Source organism: Sinocyclocheilus grahami, unplaced genomic scaffold, assembly GCF_001515645.1.
Source record: "Sinocyclocheilus grahami isolate Dianchi unplaced genomic scaffold, SAMN03320097.WGS_v1.1 scaffold967.1, whole genome shotgun sequence".
NCBI classification, from domain to species: Eukaryota; Metazoa; Chordata; class Actinopteri; order Cypriniformes; family Cyprinidae; genus Sinocyclocheilus; species Sinocyclocheilus grahami.
The window spans coordinates 181106-199560 of NW_015506146.1; the positions used below are offsets into that span (position 1 = coordinate 181106).

The 18455-nt window shown below is 37.9% G+C and overlaps 1 protein-coding gene and 1 long non-coding RNA gene across 4 annotated transcripts in view; one reads left to right on the plus strand and one right to left on the minus strand.

Annotated features, from left to right (window-relative positions):
* The first annotated feature begins 344 nt into the window (after positions 1-344).
* On the plus strand, positions 345-1551 carry LOC107564875 (uncharacterized). Its single transcript, XR_001606297.1, has 2 exons — positions 345-563; positions 1498-1551. It is a non-coding gene; the product is annotated as an uncharacterized lncRNA (long non-coding RNA).
* A 3427-nt stretch (positions 1552-4978) lies between these two features.
* Positions 4979-18455, minus strand: part of LOC107564853 (centrosomal protein of 192 kDa) — a 21368-nt gene continuing 7891 nt past the window's right edge. Inside the window, exons 10-38 of one of the 3 annotated variants that reach the window (XM_016250026.1) lie at positions 18158-18317; positions 16071-16785; positions 15838-15986; positions 15418-15648; positions 15153-15278; positions 14851-14994; positions 14710-14773; positions 14330-14469; positions 14090-14182; positions 13815-13924; positions 13457-13630; positions 13289-13379; positions 13009-13188; positions 12667-12927; positions 12475-12596; positions 11217-11326; positions 10968-11130; positions 10706-10887; positions 10431-10554; positions 10228-10333; positions 9317-9331; positions 8394-8586; positions 8183-8259; positions 7995-8090; positions 7765-7884; positions 7413-7522; positions 7174-7303; positions 6193-6251; positions 4979-5708 (exon numbers count right to left, since the gene is read on the minus strand). In XM_016250026.1, coding sequence (XP_016105512.1) covers positions 5576-5708; positions 6193-6251; positions 7174-7303; positions 7413-7522; positions 7765-7884; positions 7995-8090; positions 8183-8259; positions 8394-8586; positions 9317-9331; positions 10228-10333; positions 10431-10554; positions 10706-10887; positions 10968-11130; positions 11217-11326; positions 12475-12596; positions 12667-12927; positions 13009-13188; positions 13289-13379; positions 13457-13630; positions 13815-13924; positions 14090-14182; positions 14330-14469; positions 14710-14773; positions 14851-14994; positions 15153-15278; positions 15418-15648; positions 15838-15986; positions 16071-16785; positions 18158-18317 — 4378 coding nt within the window. In that variant the 3' untranslated portion in view covers positions 4979-5575. Of the gene's footprint in view, positions 5709-6192; positions 6252-7173; positions 7304-7412; positions 7523-7764; positions 7885-7994; positions 8091-8182; positions 8260-8393; positions 8587-8713; positions 8810-8901; positions 8979-9123; positions 9332-10227; positions 10334-10430; positions 10555-10705; positions 10888-10967; positions 11131-11216; positions 11327-12474; positions 12597-12666; positions 12928-13008; positions 13189-13288; positions 13380-13456; positions 13631-13814; positions 13925-14089; positions 14183-14329; positions 14470-14709; positions 14774-14850; positions 14995-15152; positions 15279-15417; positions 15649-15837; positions 15987-16070; positions 16786-18157; positions 18318-18455 lie in introns of all 3 variants that reach the window. The other 2 variants (XM_016250025.1, XM_016250027.1) reach the window with 2 other exon arrangements.

An 18455-nucleotide genomic window follows, 5' to 3' on the forward strand; every position in this document is an offset into this window, starting at 1 on the left:
GTCGGACCTGTCAGTCTGGACTCAGGAGGGAGGAAGGAACTTAATAGGAGCATGACTGTCTCATCAGATAAACAAAACTCAAGTTAGAGTGTAAATATTTTTTACCTAGTAATACAAGCCTTAATTATGACCTTTTTTTGTTGAAATGAATAAAAGTGACACTGAATTTCTCAGTCAGGTCAGTCAAGATTAGTCAGAATTTTTATCTTACAGTATGTCTCAGTTGTAAAACACACAAGAAGGGTGTGACAGCTACATACAAACTGCTCTGTGTCTGTAAAATGTACATCTAACCGTCATCATTTTAGAATGTGATAGGCACATTGTGACACCACTCCAAATGTATGAGGGAATGCCAGCTGTGCTGGTGTGTGCCTTCTTTCATTTGTCTTTTCACAGGAGCAGTGAAAGAATGTCTGCTGGGTGGATCTTTGAGACGACAGAGCGTTTCAGTCTGTGAACATTTCAGTGAATGCTCTCTCCGACACATGCAGTCAGTCAGCGCTTCAGCAGCATGGGGACTCTTTCTAGTCTGCTCTTTTTACTTCTAACTGTACACTCAGGTATGGCTTCTGATTCACTTGCTTCAATTGCGTTCATACATTTTTGGATCGTTAACATGCTTCCATGTTAGTTGTTTGTAATCTAGTTTGAAACAGCAGTTGTCACATTTTTAGGGTGACAAAATTCAATTGCTATTTCTGGTAAGAGTGATAAGATTTGGTGGAAATGCACACATATTTACATTACTTATGTAATTGAAATTGTAAATGTATATATATTTGAGTTTATATATACACTATATATACACCATTCAAAAGTTTGGGAATTATTTAATGTTATATGCTTCACGAGGCTGTGTGAAATGAATAAAAAGTACAGAAAAAAAACTGTAATATTGCGAAATGTAATTATAGTTTAAAACAACTATTTCCTATTTTTATATATATTTTTTAAGTTTTTTATTCTTGTGATGAAAAAGCTCCATTTTCAGCATCATTACTCCAGTCTTGTCAAATTATCCTTCAGAAATCATTCTAATATTTTTTTATTAATAATCATTTTTGATACTTTGATAAATGCAGCATTTATTTGAAACAGACATTTTTTGTAACATGATAAATTACCTCTCACTTTTGATCAATTTAATGCATCACTGCTGAACAAAATAAAGCAGAAAAGAAATAAATAACCTAACCCCAAACTTCTGAACAGTGCTATATTTATTTGGGTTATGTGCTATTTCCGAACCCTTTCCATGACTTTGTAAGTTAATTTTTAACCGACTTGTAATGTGTGTTGTGTAAACAACATTATTTTCCAGCACTGACAGTTTCAAGTATGGTGACATTTTAGAATACAGTGTGCTCTATTGTGAATTTCAATCATTTTTAATTAGCTGCTTGTTCGATTGCATCATAAATATTACATTCAATATAAATGACATCAATTCACATATTTCCTGAAGAACCAGACTTTTTTGTTTTTCTTTTGCAGTCAATGCGCTGAAGTGTTACGTGTGTGGCTCTGCAACATCAAATCAAGAATGTAACAAAAACCTTCAGGACTGTCAGGCTCCTCTGGACACCTGCATGACCACTGTAGGCACACAAGGTGAGCAGATGCCTTTGACATTAAAGCAGCTCAGTACTGATATGGGGAAATTCATGTATATGTCTTATGTGTGCATTAATATGCTTTGTTATAAAGGCCTCACTGAAGTAACATTTTAGAGGGGAAATATCTCTGTATTGTAAAATGAGCCATTGCATTATATTTTGAGCATTTTTTTAAAAAAAAGTGAGTGAAACTTAGCTTTGTGTCTATATAACAAATCTGTGTCTGCATTGAAAAAACATTAGAAATCTTTTTTTTATTACTACATCAAAATGTAACATACAACAATGAAAGTTATCAAGATTAATATTGTGAATAAAAATCATATATCTGCTGACCTTAGTTTCAGTCTCTGCTATAATAGCCTATTCAACGTCTTCAGAAACCAACAGCATATGAAGACATACAGATCATGTCAGAACATGGCATTGATGTTTATCATAAGCACAAATCATGTTGGCAGTGCAGCACAAATGCTGATCGCTTTTATGTTAATAACACATTTTTTTGGGTGAACTATACCTTTAATATTTTAAAGGCATATCCTGGGTTCAATAAAAGTTAAGCTCAGTCATCAGTACTGACAGAATTTTTATTTTTACATTACAACCACTGTTCAACAATATATAGAGATCAAATCTATCAGTGATTAACACTTCATTTCTTGTGGAATCTTACCATTAGAGTCTCATTTAAAACAGTTGATGCTATGCAACATAAATAATGATCAGTTATGGGAGTTCTGCATGGTTGGTTGAACAGTTTCACATCATGGGTGCAATTTAGTGGATTTCATCAGGACTGGAATGATCGGTTTTATAAGTCGAGTTCAGCCACTCTCTTTCACGTGAATTTAGAACAATTAAAGGGATAGTTCACCCAAAATTGAAAATTACCCCATGAGTTACTCACCCTCAAGCCATCCTAGGTGTGTATTATTATTATTATTATTATTGTAGCCCTTTATTGTCACTGGTCACAGGTACCAGCGAAATTAGCCATCCACCTGTCCATACATACAATATGACAAGGGGGTAGACAGGACAGGAGGACAGGGAATTTAAGAAAGAAATACAGCATAACATGAGGGAGGGGAGGAGATAAAAAAAACAGACCCCAGACTATGCTCCTATGGGGAGCACAGTGTGGGAACAGGAAAAAAAAAACACCTCAGCAAAATTAAACCTCCACGGAAAGAGCCGCTAGACACACGACCCGCCACCTTTCCCACGCGTCCATCGTGTAGCCAGCTGCGAACGTTCCGTCAGGGCAGACAGGTTCCCCCGAACCCAAGCTTCTTGTCGAGAAGATGTTGTCAATTGCGTTGAGAGACCAGTTGATCAAATCCATGATTTTTTAGATTTTTTAGTATGACTTTCTTCTTTCAGACAAATACAATCAGAGTTCATCTGAAAGAAATGTCCTGGCTCTTCCGAGCTTTATAATGGCAGTGAATGGGTGTTGATATTCAGTAGTCCGATAGAAGTCCAATAAAGTGCATCCATCTATCATAAAAGTACTCCACAAGGACTTTTTTGTTTTAAAGAAAAATATCGATATTTAAAACTTTATAAACTGTAATCACTTCTGTTAACTGTCGTACGCATATTCACGAGAGAGTGGCATTCCAGCGGATGACGAAGGATGTAGCGTGCACGCGCCGGTGAGAAGTGACGAACACGGAAACACAAAGGAGAGAGCAAAACAAAACACCGGTCATGAATTACGAGTACAAAACGAGGATTTATAAAGAAAAATGTCAGAGGATTTCGATATAAGCCAAGAGGATACTGGTTTTGCTTTGGTGTAAACAAAACTTGGTTCTGGCAAGACTAGCATATTCTCAGCTTAAGCTACGCCTACATCCTAAACTAGAGATTACGGTTTATAAAATTTTAAACATGGATATTTTTCTTAGACAAACACATCGCTTCACTTCAGGAGGCCTTTATTAATCCCTGGAGCCATGTGGAGTACTTTTTATGATGGATGGATGCACTTTATTTTGCTTCAGAAAATCAACCACCATTCACTGCCATTATAAAACTTGGAAGAGCCAGGACATTTTTTTAATGACTCCAACTGAATTCATCTGAAAGAAGAAAGTCATATACACCTAGGATGGCTTGAAGGTGAGTAAATCATGGGGTAATTTTCATTTTTGAGTGAACTATCCTTTTAAGAACAAATTATTAGGATAATTGCTAATGATGAAATTAATATGACCAAAACATAAGATGACTATAGCTTGTAATGTAAATCAGGGATATCTTTGTGACGGTATAGTAGACTACCTAAACAAAATGCATATAAATATCAGCTGTCGATCTATATCTCCCAATTATATTTCTCAGTAAGATGATTTTTTATTAAAGTTTTTATTGTGGGGGGCAATGGCTATAATACTTTTTACCTAATGAAAAAGTATCAACTATCAATTAGAAAACATGTAGTAGATTGCATATAACAGGTCATGTTGATCATTTAGAGGCCTTATAAATGTGTGTACTCAGTAGGCCTTATACTATTTTTGATTACAATGCTATCTAACGGCAACATAAAAACCGCAGAATCTCAGTCACGTTCATTTGAAAGTAAAATAAAGAGGTTTATACGGTGGCCGAGAAGTGCAAAACAAATCACAATTCTGAAAACAAAATAACAAATTACAAACGCAAATGCAAGTCTAAAAAACTAAATAATTCAGAAAGCACAACAACAATTCAGAAAACATTTTAACAAGTCAGAAAACACAATGACAAATTTGAAAACAAATTAACAAGTCAGAAAACACAATGACAAATCAGACAAACCGGAAGAGGTAGGTATAGTTTGAGACAGCGCCATTGGTTTGGGATTACTCACCGCTGACTGGACGAGACATCTGTCAATCAACGTATACAGGACGAACCAGCCGAAGAACAGTAGAGTCGTGGTAGAAAGTTCGGAGATGGCATTAAAGTAGCTCAGTTCATCTCCGAACTTTCTACCACGACTCTGCTGTTCTTTGGCTGGTTCGTCCTGTATACGTTGATTGACAGATGTCTCGTCCAGTCAGCGGTGAGCAATCCCAAACCAATGGCACTGTCTCAAACTATACCTTTTCCGGTTTGTCTGATTTGTCGTTGTGTTTTCTGACATGTTCATTTGTTTTCGAATTTGTCATCGTGTTTTCTGACTTGTTATAATGCTTTCTGAATAGTTATTTTGTTTTTTAGACTTGCATTTGCGTTTGTAATTTATTTTGTTTTCAGAATTGTGATTTGTTCAAAAAAAATACAGTTCTAACAAAATTATAAAACCTAATGTCTTGGGGGGGGGGGGAATAAATAAATAAAGGTATGTTTTAAAAATGTTGACTGCCTAATAAAATGATCAAAATCAAGATAATTTTCATTTGGAATAAAAAAAAGGACATGGATTACATAGTAAAAGGTAGGATACACATTAGTGGAAGACAAAGACAACTTACCAATAAATAAAATTTACAATTTTTATTTATCAAGAATTTATTCAAAATAAATACACCGGACACACACCAAAAAAAAGTGCAATTTTCAACTAATGGTGATGCAGATCTTTCTTTAAAATATTCGTCCAGCTTCATTATGTGACAACATTTCTATCAACAGGTGAACAAAAGGAAACAAATCCTAGAAAACGACAGAAAAACTGATCGACTTTACGTCAGTGATAGAAGGGTGATAATCTGTGGCAAAATACCAAAAATGATGACAAAGTTGTGATTCTGGATATATAATATCCATATTGTACAGTGCTTATCCAAAAGGCCGTAACTATACGATGACGGCTGTCAACAATCAAAAGGGTCGTGGAAAACACAAAGTTAAACATTCTTTTGCGAAACATTTAGACGAAAAAAGTTCAAGTATGTTTACAATGACTCTTCATTATTAGCTTCGTCTTGCAGTGTCCTCTGCTGGCGGTGAGCAGGTCTTTATGGCAAGGCTTCGCCACTGAGCTCTATGGCCAGTTTAGCGTCTGTGTCCGTCTGTACGAGCAGCGTGCCGGAAAACTGGCCTGCAGCAGCCGGCACGAACTGAACAGGGAGGTTGATGTAGTGTTGTGATCTAGGAAGGCACATGGGGGAAAGAAAAAAAAAAAAAGGATAAGTCAATAAAATGTAGATATAGTAAACCAAACTACCTTGTAATGCTACAGAGCAAAACAAAAGTGAATGGTAATGGAGTGAATTTCACATTAATACAAGAACCTGCAAAAACAGATGGTTTCACAACCTGTAGCCAACTAGTATAATATGAATAAAATATTGGAAGTTTGGCAGTTTAAAATTAAAGTCAAATTAAAAATGATTTGTAATACCACACATTTAGTACACAAATACATGCAGTGCTACAAACCACACACACAAAAAGCTGACCTGTGGCTGAGCTCTGTATCAGAGCCTTCACATCAGGCATTGGCAGCAGGAAGTGACATGGAATGCTTCAATAAAATCTCTCCACTTGCCATTTTTTTTCTTAAATTGGCTTGTGCAAACATTAAGACTTTCTACTACAACAGAAAGTGTAAGCAAGAGAGAATGTAACTCACCTTAGAGAATAATTTGAATGCTTGATGTGGAAAGACTCTTTAGGACTTATGAATTTTAGCTGCAAGTCAATTAGAAAACCTCAAATTTAGTTCCATGCCAGACATTTAGGAGCAGCAGTAACAACACTGCACACATCAACATGCAATGACCATTTAATGACTGAATCTGTTAGACTTGAATGCATTTTATATTTAAATGGTTGCTCTGTGAACTCACCAAAAATGGACATTTCTTGAAAAGGTCCTCACCCTCAGGCCATCCAAGATGTAGATAAATTAGTTTCTCCATCAGATTAGATGAAGAAATTTAGCTTTACATCACTTGCTCACTAATGGATCCTCTGCAGTGAATGGGTGCCGTCAGAATGAGAAGTTCAAACAGCTGATAAAAACATCACAATAATGCACACGACTCCAGTCAATCAATTAACGTTCAAAATGCCAGTACTTATTCAATAATAAAACTTGCTCCAGTGAAAAAGTCCATCCCCGTTGTCCTCTCAAATCAAAATCCACCAACTGTGTTTACATCAGTTTTGGACTGTTTTCATGTGTCAACTGCTTGATCTCTGCATATTTCTCTCCTGAATCAGACGAAATGACTTTTTTACTGGATAAATCAATAATACTGAGGACTTGTTTTAAGTTAGATACTTATAAATGAATTTACCAGGAACACTACATTACTGTGAATCAGCTGTTTGGACTCTCATTCTGACGGCACCCATTCACTGCATAGGATCCATTGGTGTGCAAGTGATGTCATGCTAAATTTCTCCAAATCTGTTCCGATGACGAAACAAACTCATCTACATTTTGGAGCAAATTTTCAGCACATTTTCATTTATGGGTGAACTATTGCTTTAATATGCTTTAAACAACTGTAAAGTGACACTGATTAGTTGTTAGCCACTTTACAGATGTCATCTGACTTTGATGTTCATTTAGTGTGTTGTGATTAGTGCAGCCCTACATTCTCACCTCATGCGTGTTGGAGGAGTTATTTCTGAAGTTAACCTTCAGTGTGCTGGTGGCACCCACTCGTGTGGCAGGAAATGTGTACAGACTTTGGGGTGCATACACACCTCTCTTTTGGGTCTCAGTTGAAGATCTGAATGAATTGGAGATAAACAGCAAAATATGCTCTATGACATTTTAAAAGAGAAAAAAAAAAGAACTTCCTCTATAGGTCAGATTTCTAACAGGAATACAACCCTTACCCAGTCTTTGAGCCTGCAGAATCCAGTCTCTTCCTGTTCTTCACAGTGGCTTCTGTTTTCACCAATGAGCAATTTTCTTTAACACTGCATGCTTCTCCTGCTCTTATGCCCTGCACACATGAATTTATACACTCAACAGGCAAGTACTACTATTCCCAATAAGCATTACTTCTTCTGCATTAGTTTCCTTTTCCTTCGAGTAATTTATGACTGAAAAGGCACTTTTTAGCAGGCAAATTCATTGGGAGTTTCATTAGTTTAGTCGAACTATAAAACACACACAAAAAAAGAAAAACAAAAAACAACTGCAGAAATCTGCATTCATTAGACTACAATAGACTACTATTCATACAGTGCCGCACAACTGGAAGCGAGCACGGCTCTTGTGTTGAGGTTTGGCTGCTGGGTGGCATTCCAAATCCCAAAACTGGGCATAATCTCCCCGATCACGTGGAAGGAAAGTGATTGGAACCTTTTAACAAAAACAAACAAACAAAAACAGATCAGTTTAAATAATAATAATAATAAAAATAATTCGATTTGTCAGAGACTAGATGAAGTCTGACACTTCCACCCTCCTACCTTCATCCTCTCTTGAATCCCCAGAGTCCCAGATACCTTCTCACATCTGAAGGCAGAGTATGTGGCACGATAAACATCTCCACTGCTATCGACTCCCTGATCCAACAGACAACAGCACCATCAAAGTCAATGAATTACTCCAGAATGAAAGCGTTCAAAATTCTTACATAATTGCCAACGTCACACACCTTCACATATGGAGGAGCAAACGAAGAGAGGTACCATCTGACCTCCTCTCCATGATTCTCCACCTCCAGAAAACATTCTGCACAAGGAAAAAAAATTGTCTTCCTTTCATACTCAGATATTCAGAATCCTATTGAAAGTTTTTGTCTCTAATCAATTAAAGTAATGAAAGTGATTGCGACAATGATAGTAGATGACAGGTTCTATCCTTACCTGATGACTCTCCAGAGGCGGTGGGAGGGAAGACTAGTGTTCGGTTCTTGATCTCTACCTGAGGCTGGGTGCTGCTGCCCTGAGGTTTTTGTCCTGGTACGGTAGGGGTCTCAGCCTGAGGGGGCAGTGGGCATAAAGAGCGGTCCATGGCACAGCCAGTGGCAGAGACATCCATGGCCAGATCCTGCCGGATCTGAACTTCGTGGAAGGAAAGTGATTGGAACCTTTTAACAAAAACAGATCATAAATAATAATAATAATAATAAAAATAATTCGATTTGTCAGAGACTAGATGAAGTCTGACACTTCCACCCTCCTACCTTCATCCTCTCTTGAATCCCCAGAGTCCCAGATACCTTCTCACATCTGAAGGCAGAGTATGTGGCACGATAAACATCTCCACTGCTATCGACTCCCTGATCCAACAGACAACAGCACCATCAAAGTCAATGAATTACTCCAGAATGAAAGCGTTCAAAATTCTTACATAATTGCCAACGTCACACACCTTCACATATGGAGGAGCAAACGAAGAGAGGTACCATCTGACCTCCTCTCCATGATTCTCCACCTCCAGAAAACATTCTGCACAAGGAAAAAAAATTGTCTTCCTTTCATACATTTTAATAGGCCAAGATTTCAGAATCCTATTGAAAGTTTTTGTCTCTAATCAATTAAAGTAATGAAAGTGATTGCGACAATGATAGTAGATGACAGGTTCTATCCTTACCTGATGACTCTCCAGAGGCGGTGGGAGGGAAGACTAGTGTTCGGTTCTTGATCTCTACCTGAGGCTGGGTGCTGCTGCCCTGAGGTTTTTGTCCTGGTACGGTAGGGGTCTCAGCCTGAGGGGGCAGTGGGCATAAAGAGCGGTCCATGGCACAGCCAGTGGCAGAGACATCCATGGCCAGATCCTGCCGGATCTGAACTTTAATGGACTTTAGAGAGAGACATAAGGATGGGTGTTCCAGAAAGAGCAGCACCATGATGTTTAATTTTCACCTATTGTCTATATGCATTTAGTACAGAATTTACATAGTTTTTTTTAAAGGGGTCCTATTATGCTTTTTCACTTTTTCAACTTTAGTTAGTCTGTAATGTTGCCGTTTGAGCATAAAAAAAAAAGATCTGCAAAGTTACAAAGCTCAAAGTCCAATTCAAAATGAGATTTTATTTAAAAGAAATCACTTTTCAAAAACTACAAGCTGCACTAGAGAAGGCAACAAGTGTTATCACTATGTCAGAGACACGCTAGCTTTCCCAAGGCAGATGAACTTAGAGTGGTTACAATCATCCGGGTTTAAATCGCGCTCAAATTGATTCGATTCTGACGCAATATTTAAACTGAAGCTCGCTATGGTAAGAGGCGTGACATTTCCCGACCAAGCGCCGAGTGCTGCCAATCACGGCACACACTGGCCCAGCTAACCAATCAAAGGCGGGCCTTCATTTGATACAGGAACTATTCGAGCCGTTCATGCCAGACTGGGGAGAGAGGTGTTGTAATAATGTAAAATATGTGAAAAATAATGTGTTTTTCGAACAACCTAGTATGAGAGCCTGTTCTAGTACACCCCCAAAACAAAATCAAGACTTTGTAAAAGAGCATAACAGGAACCCTTTAACACTAGTTTTAAAACTCTATGGAATGTGTTGCTCCTTATGCTTGTGCTTCCAAGTTCATTACTGTAAAATCAAAATGATTTTCTTTGGTAAAATCAACAGTATGTCACAGTATGCAGTTGATATAAAAACTTGTCTTGAACATGAAACAACACTTAAACTTGTACACTCCCTCTTAAGTCAGATATAAAATTCTACAGGAAATTAGTACCTTCTGTTGATTATCACACTGTACATAGATCTGTCCACTCCAGGGCAGCATGGAGGATTTGGTTGCTAAAGAAGGATTGGGACTGATGAGGATTTGCATGTGGCTCCTAAACAAAAACATTTATATCAGCTTTGTACTTGAAAAATGAGAATAAAACCAAGTCATTGATTTTCCTGGTGTTTGTTTATATGCGAGTCTCGTACTTAGGTTCAATGACTCCATGCTGCGGGGTGATGGTAAGGCAGTGAGCTGGCCAGGACAGCTCAAAGCTCAGCTCTCTGTTTGAGCGGTTTAGTATCTGTACATGCCTGGTATCAGCTGCACTGTCTGCAAATAAACCAGCAGAAGACAACATTTGGAGGGGGAAGCATTCACTTGCTAAGTGCATTTTCTTTGAGTCAAACAATTACAATTAACATTTATTAAACCACCTGGGATCATTTTCAATATCACATTCTCAAACTCAAATGAGTCTTACTGAAAGTGGGTGCTGTGAGAACCAGCTGTTCAGGCTTGATGCTCCAGGTGTTCTCTAGGTTCAGCTCTGGTTGTTTCAGCACAGGTTCTGATGAACTTAATGGAGGACCTTTGACTGGTAGCACATCCAGGGAAACATTACTGATGTAGCGGCCCGACGACCCCAAGCCGCTGCGTGGAGAACTACACATTAACTTCATCAGCACAGTGAAATCTGAAAGCAGTCATTCATGTTCAGTACGTCATTCGTTGAGGATGTTTACCTGTCTGATTCAGAAGTGTGCCGTTGTGAAGGTCTGACGGACTCCATATGGTCACTCTCTCCAGAGTCTGACATTTCCATAGTGCCAAATAGTGACAGCATCACTTTGCTCATGTTGCCATAGAAAATCTGAGCTTCATTTGGCCTTTGAAGCAGATCATAGGCTGAAAATAAACAAAGCCACAATCACAACCAGGGTCAGTTAACTGATTAAAAGTAATTAATTTTGAGCAAATCCTTGTCATCTTACCCTCCTGAACCTGCTCCTCTCCAAGGAACATTTCATCAAAGTGGATACTTGTTAATAAGCTGTTCTCAGACAGTACTTTATTCCCTGCTTCTGGTTTGATTTGTAGTAACCTTGAAAACAGATTAAAAACAAAATTACAAAACATGTTTTCAAATCACAGAATGTGTAAATCAGGATCTCAAAAATTATATAAAAATTTGGATTTAGATTTATAGGCCAACATATCGGTTATCGGCTTTCATATATAAAGAGTTATCGTTATTGGACAATTTTCATATCAGTGCATCCCGAGTAATTAAATTTCATTTCCAAAAAGTTCAACAGTGAACTATGCATGGCTACATTCAAAACTTTTCTTTTGTTTAACAGTTTGTTTTGATTCTGAGGCAACCTACTTTGTTCAACTGAAAAGATAGAGGGCACTTAGAAAGTATAATTAAAAAAAAAAAATGTAACTGCAAAAGTACATAAATTACTCAAATGTGACATCTGCCTATTTTTGATTCAGACATCAAGTTAAAAAAACTTTAAATTTTATTTAAAAAAAAATTCAAATAAATTCTCAGACGTTATATAAAATATTTAATAGATTTTTGTTGAGAAATATAAATGTAATAAATATTATTCCTTTTTAAGACTAAAATGTTTCTAAAATGTTCCTCATTTAAGCTGAGAATTCAAATAAAATGAAAACAGATTAAAAACAAAATTACAAAACATGTTTTCAAATCACAGAATGTGTAAATCAGGATCTCAAAAATTATATAAAAATTTGGATTTAGATTTATAGGCCAACATATCGGTTATCGGCTTTCATATATAAAGAGTTATCGTTATTGGACAATTTTCATATCAGTGCATCCCGAGTAATTAAATTTCATTTCCAAAAAGTTCAACAGTGAACTATGCATGGCTACATTCAAAACTTTTCTTTTGTTTAACAGTTTGTTTTGATTCTGAGGCAACCTACTTTGTTCAACTGAAAAGATAGAGGGCACTTAGAAAGTATAATTAAAAAAAAAAAATGTAACTGCAAAAGTACATAAATTACTCAAATGTGACATCTGCCTATTTTTGATTCAGACATCAAGTTAAAAAAACTTTAAATTTTATTTAAAAAAAAATAAATAAAATATTTAATAGATTTTTGTTGAGAAATATAAATGTAATAAATATTATTCCTTTTTAAGACTAAAATGTTTCTAAAATGTTCCTCATTTAAGCTGAGAATTCAAATAAAATGAGAAGTGCCACTGACTTTCTGAACTGTTGTCGAGAGACCTCGTCCCCACAGAAGAGGCAGACAGTGGCAAGGAGAGCTGCACCAGACTGACAGAGAGCCTGCTCTCTGCGTGTAGCCTTCATCGCTATTGTGATCACCTGTTGAAACAGCACTGATATATCTTCCAAGCAAATACAGACATAAAAAAAACACACACACACGGCTCACCTCCTGTGTTCGCTCTTTCAGGACAAACTGTGAAGGGGACAAGCTAATAATGGTTGAGTCCATGACAGCTCGATTCTGAAGACTGCTGTAGGGTACCGCTTTTACGAAGGCAGCACGTGAACCAGTGTTTCGCACGCACACACAGAGCTTACAGACACGACCAGCCCGCACTACACTCAGCGTGGCCACATAGCCGTCAGAACGCTTCCTCAACTCCTCCAGGATCACGTTACTCGTGCCGCCATAGCCTGACAGAGGGATCTGAGAACACCACGCTAAAATGTAACGCCACCTATTTGTAACACAATGTTACTGTTTATGAGAGATTATTAATAAACTCACAGTGAATTTGACCCCAGGCTGGGAGGCACGTGCAGCAGACTGCTTGATCTCCAGTTTAGCCAGCATGGATGCAACACGGGTGGGAGCAAAGAGCAGACGAACAGTCACATCCTCTTTGGGTTTGATTGACAGCTCCCTGCTATGTGTCAGTCGCTCATCCGGGCCGAATGAGCTCTGCAGCTGCAGGGTTGAGATAGAAATAGGCAAGTAGTAATATACCAGGAGCGCCATATATTATAGACCTCCATGTCTAAAACTACATTTCTCAATGCTAGCTTACCTGGAAACAGTCTTGGTCTTGACCCCTGATGAGAAGTCTAAGTTGCTGTGATGTAGTGGGTGAATTGTTCCTTAGAACCAGTTTCTGTTGCCTACAAACACACAAGCATCATTTACATCCAAATTCACTTTTTTTTGAATGGCAGTTTCTATGGCTACGTATACTCACACGGCTCTGCCCAGGGTAACCCCTCCCCATGCCATGAACTGTTTGTTGGAGAGGATGGGTGGGACCTCAGTCTGTGGTAGGGATACTACTTTCCCAGAAACTCCCTGGACCACCTCTCCTTTCAGCATCACCTCATACTGAGGTCCGCTGGGTAGAACCAGAATCGTCAACATGCTGAGAAAATAAAATATGAAGTAGAAAGTATATTTTAAAAATACAATTCGTCCCTAAACAGTTAAACTAGATTTCAGACAATCTGAAGTGTAGAGCATTTAATATAAGAGGTAAAAAAAACTCAAATGCAGACAAAAGGCATAAATATACAATCTATCGAATCAATCTATATGAGTGAACATGCCTTTCCCCGAGTTTCTGTGCAGTAAAGGAGACCACTACGCCCTGCTCCTCTCCAGCTTTCAGAATCAGTTCCTCTGGCCTCACAGTGAAGCAGCTGTCCCCATCAGTACTCTGAAAAACAGCCAGAAAGACAGAGTGAATCCACAGCAAAGGCTAAGCGATGTAGTTTTAACACTGTGGGGTTGATGCATGGCACATTCTAGTGTATTTATAGGATTTTGTCAATGTATGAAACGTATGAAATTGTGTTAAAAAGTAAAGCTAATGATCAGGTACCTTTAGTCTGAGAAGAACATCAATGTTGCCTGCATTCTTTAAGGGAAGCGTCTGTTTGGCTGTCTGCCCAAAAGGAGCCTGAAGACACACCGTCTGTACAGATATTCATGTAGTAAATAAGTGACAAGCAAGCAAATAATCCAATAAGTTAATTAAAATATAAAACGGAAGCCATTTCATCATAACCTCAAAAAGCTAAGTGTGTCTTGTAGCTTGCAGAGACATTGTTTTATCCATTACCTGAAGGTCTTTGGGTGCATGCACTCTGGGAGTGCCAGACCTTGCCCTCAGGGCTACACGCTGAATCACATGACTGGGGCCTGGACTGTCCACCTCAATATCCACCCTTGCACTGTATTCATCAGCTGGCCCCAGTTCACCTGCATCAAAAAGAAACAGCATCTCATGTTCAGTCTGTGATCTATTTTACTGTATACAGGGCAGAGTCATTATAGTTAAACTAAAATTAAAACCATAAAGTATTAAAAATCAAAACCTCTCTAAAACTATAATAATATATCACTGATACTATTATAGTACAATTATAGCATCATCAAATAACAATGATATAGGCTGAACACTTCTCAACTTGTGTATAGTTTTTAGGTTTACATGCATACCTGAACTTGAAATGTATTTCTGAGGTGCACTGAAATGAACCCACACCAAGAAGCTTTCTTGATTCTGAAGGAAAAATAAGACAAGTATTTAAACAGTCAAATATGCCATCAAATCAGAAAGTAATTTAAAGAGATATTCACCTCTGCATAACTGGCATGCAGCACATGGTTTATGACTGATGAAGTTGAAAGCGAGGTCAGATTTAAACCAGTATGCAGGGAACCGTCTGTGATCATGGCAACTGGGCTCTTAGAGAAGCCGAAACAATGCCATGCTGATGCATTCTGTGAGAGACAAAACCTACGTCCTTGAATTTGTTCAACATGCCTTTGAATGAGGTCTGAGCTTTATCAGTCAGACATCTCATACACAGAGAAGTACATCATACACAACTAATGTTTAACACATTTCTCAAAACCAAACGCTGACAGATTTCACTGACCGCACTGATAACCAGTCGAATAGGCACAGTGGCATGACTACTGTTGACAAGTTTGAGCGGCAGGGCCTTGGTACTGCCCCCCGGCAGGTCCCCGAAATCCAGACAGCCTGTCTTTCCAACGTCAACCTATTTATTTAAAAGAAAAAATAAATAAACATTTGTTATTTTTGCACATTTCACATGGATTAAACCTACAGGGAATTAGTTTATATGCAATTTTAGTGCTCTGAAACTGGCAACAGTCAAGGACAAAAGTAATGCTAACCTCTATCGCAGGGTTCTCAGCCACAGCGATCAGCACCACTTTCTTTGCAAAGACTTCTGCGTGCGCCACAGTCTCTGACTCTGCAGATGCAGGCCAGGATGACACACTGAGAGTATACTGATACAGTCCAGCCCTTGGTGCTATAAACAAAACCTTCTGTTCTTCTGTACATTTGGGTCCAATTATGGTCTTATTTTTTACTATCAGCCACTGGAATGGGAGAGACTCCACCTGTGATAAAATGACAATTATAATACTGCATACAGATGTTGACTGAATGAATAAGACATCTCCATAAGACCAGTGGTTCTAATTATTTCTGACTGCAAGACAATATCTAAAGCCCCCCTCCCCCCTAGTGTGCCTCAGCCAGATTGTTGAGAACCACTGGTCTAGACTACATCTGACAGATTTCTGAACCTTCTCTCCATCAATGGATAGGCTTGTGATGGAGATTGAAACTTGCTGCCAGCGCTCAGAGGGGTTGAAGATGTTGAGGGACGTCTGAGAAGCAATTCCCACACAGCAAGAACTGGGAAACTTTAGCTCATTTGGAACCATCACTTGAGCTGAAGAAAAAAAATTTTTTTCCCTTTGAACAAATTCCTTCATAACACCAAAGTCTTTAAAATACATGATTTTTTTCCACTCACTTCTAAGGTCTGCAAGATCCCGTGCAGCCCATGACCCAACACTTGGCTGTCCATAGGTCTTGCTGACTGGATACTGAGGAGGATGCTGTTGACCGGAGTTCAGGTAACCAGACTGAAGACTTGTATGCCCAGGTACAAGCATATGTCCCATAGATGGGTTTGCAGCATACAAACCAGATGGCCCACCTATCTGATAGGGAGGAGCATGTAGAGGCCCCTCTAAGCTCAGATACTGCTGTGCCAGTTGGGAACTGAAGAGGGAACGCCCTGTTAGGTGGTTGGGAATATTTGGCAAGGCACCCTGAGAGGTGTAGCTTGGTACTGGCCCATATGTCAAGTCATCCGCAGCGCCAAAACTAGACCCAGACCCCAAGACATGAGGCAACACTTGGTGTGCCTGTTCTGTGGCTGTCCCAGATGAATGCTGCATGTTCAGTTTGCTCGAGTATCCAGAATCCCCTTGAGGGTACAACCTCGGCCCAGGCTCAGATTGGCGGTTGCCCTTAGAGTATCTATTTCCATGGTCTTTATGGAAGTCACTTTGGCTGCCTGAGCCCAGTTCAGAGGTCTTTTTGTTGAGGCCTGGAATTTCAGAGTGGCAAAGAGGCTCTGGACTCTTTGAAGAACTCTGAACATTTCCATTATCAAACTGCTCCATTGGAGGAGTTGGACTGGCTCTGATTATAGTGGTGCTTAAAGCCATGGAGGTGTTTTTCTGGAGAAACAGAAAAGATTTGTCTGTACATTAAAACCATAAAGTAAATCAGCAGCATTTCTATCAATATCATATAATGGTCAAGCAACATAGGCTTCCAATAGGGCTACAACAAACATAATAATAATAATCTATTAGTCTAACAATTATCAGAATGCTTATTCAACTAATTATTGATTTAAACGATTAATCAGTAGGCTTTTATAGATTATTCAGCTTTTGCAATTAGTTAAAATATTGAGTTTTGCATATTCTAACAAAGAAAAAAGAAAATGTTTAATTTTATTATACATTTATATTTTTTATAAAATTATAGGTAACACTTTATTTTAAGGTGTCCTTCTTACACACATTACATGTACTTACTATTATAATAACAATTAATCATGCATAATTACATGCAGTAACCATAAGCCAAATCCTAACCCTTACCATATAGTAAGTACATGTAGTTAATTAATATTACTCCGTACTTAAATGTATAATTACACTTTAACAAGGACATTTTAAAATAAAGTGTAACCAAAATGTATAATTACACTGTAGCAGGGACACCTCAAAATAAAGTGTAACCAAATTATATTATTATTATAAAATTACAATTCAAATAAATATATTTGGCACACAAAATAAGATAACGGACCAGAGGCCAATGCTAACATCTAGAAAGTAGGGATGCCACAATACCCAATATAATATTGAACCATTCAGTACGACATCCACGGTTCAATAAGTGCTTGTGAATTGCTAATTACACTGTAGCAGGGACACCTCAAAATAAAGTGTAACCAAATGATATTATTATTATAAAATTACAATTCAAATAAATATATTTGGCACACAAAATAAGATAACGGACCAGAGGCCAATGCTAACATCTAGAAAGTAGGGATGCCACAATACCCAATATAATATTGAACCATTCAGTACGACATCCACGGTTCAATAAGTGCTTGTGAATTGCTTTTTTTTTTCCAGTTTTGCATTTAAATAATTTCTGTGCATTTTATTTCTCTACCAATTGGCTCTGTTTGTATGTCTGTGAGTCTATGCACTGAGATGAGGAAACGCCTCCCCACTTATAACGTGCATTTGATAAAGCAACAGCTAAGCATCTACTCAAATATTGCAAAGGTCTTTTAACAAGTAAAAGTATAATTCTAAAAAGTCTCCCTTAAGGTTGTGGTACACATGGATTTTTGCTGTGAAATGTGTAATGATTTTTATAAAGTAAAAGTAAGAATAACTTATTTTTTAATTGTGTTAAAATGCATCAAATATGATACAAGTTTTTCAGCAACACCTTCACTTCCTAAATATCTAAATTTATATTGTAATTTACATCAAACTAAAAAGGGGGTTAAATGCTCACCTTATAGTGATCAGGGGTGGGCATGAAAGTGTTCTCATTAATGGAGAGATAAGTCAGTCTGCTGAGGGATGGGCTTGAACAATGAGACTGAGGGGAACCAGGATCTCCAGCAGGACTCCTATGAGTCTTCCCACTACCAGGTGAGCATGGAGACGTCTCCCTATTTCCAAAACACATTGATGAGTGTCAAATCAGGCCATTATTTATCCATGTACTGAACAACAAATATATAAAATACATTACACAATAACATAAGGTTGATCAACAATAATCAATCATTTAAAAAAAAAAAAAAAAA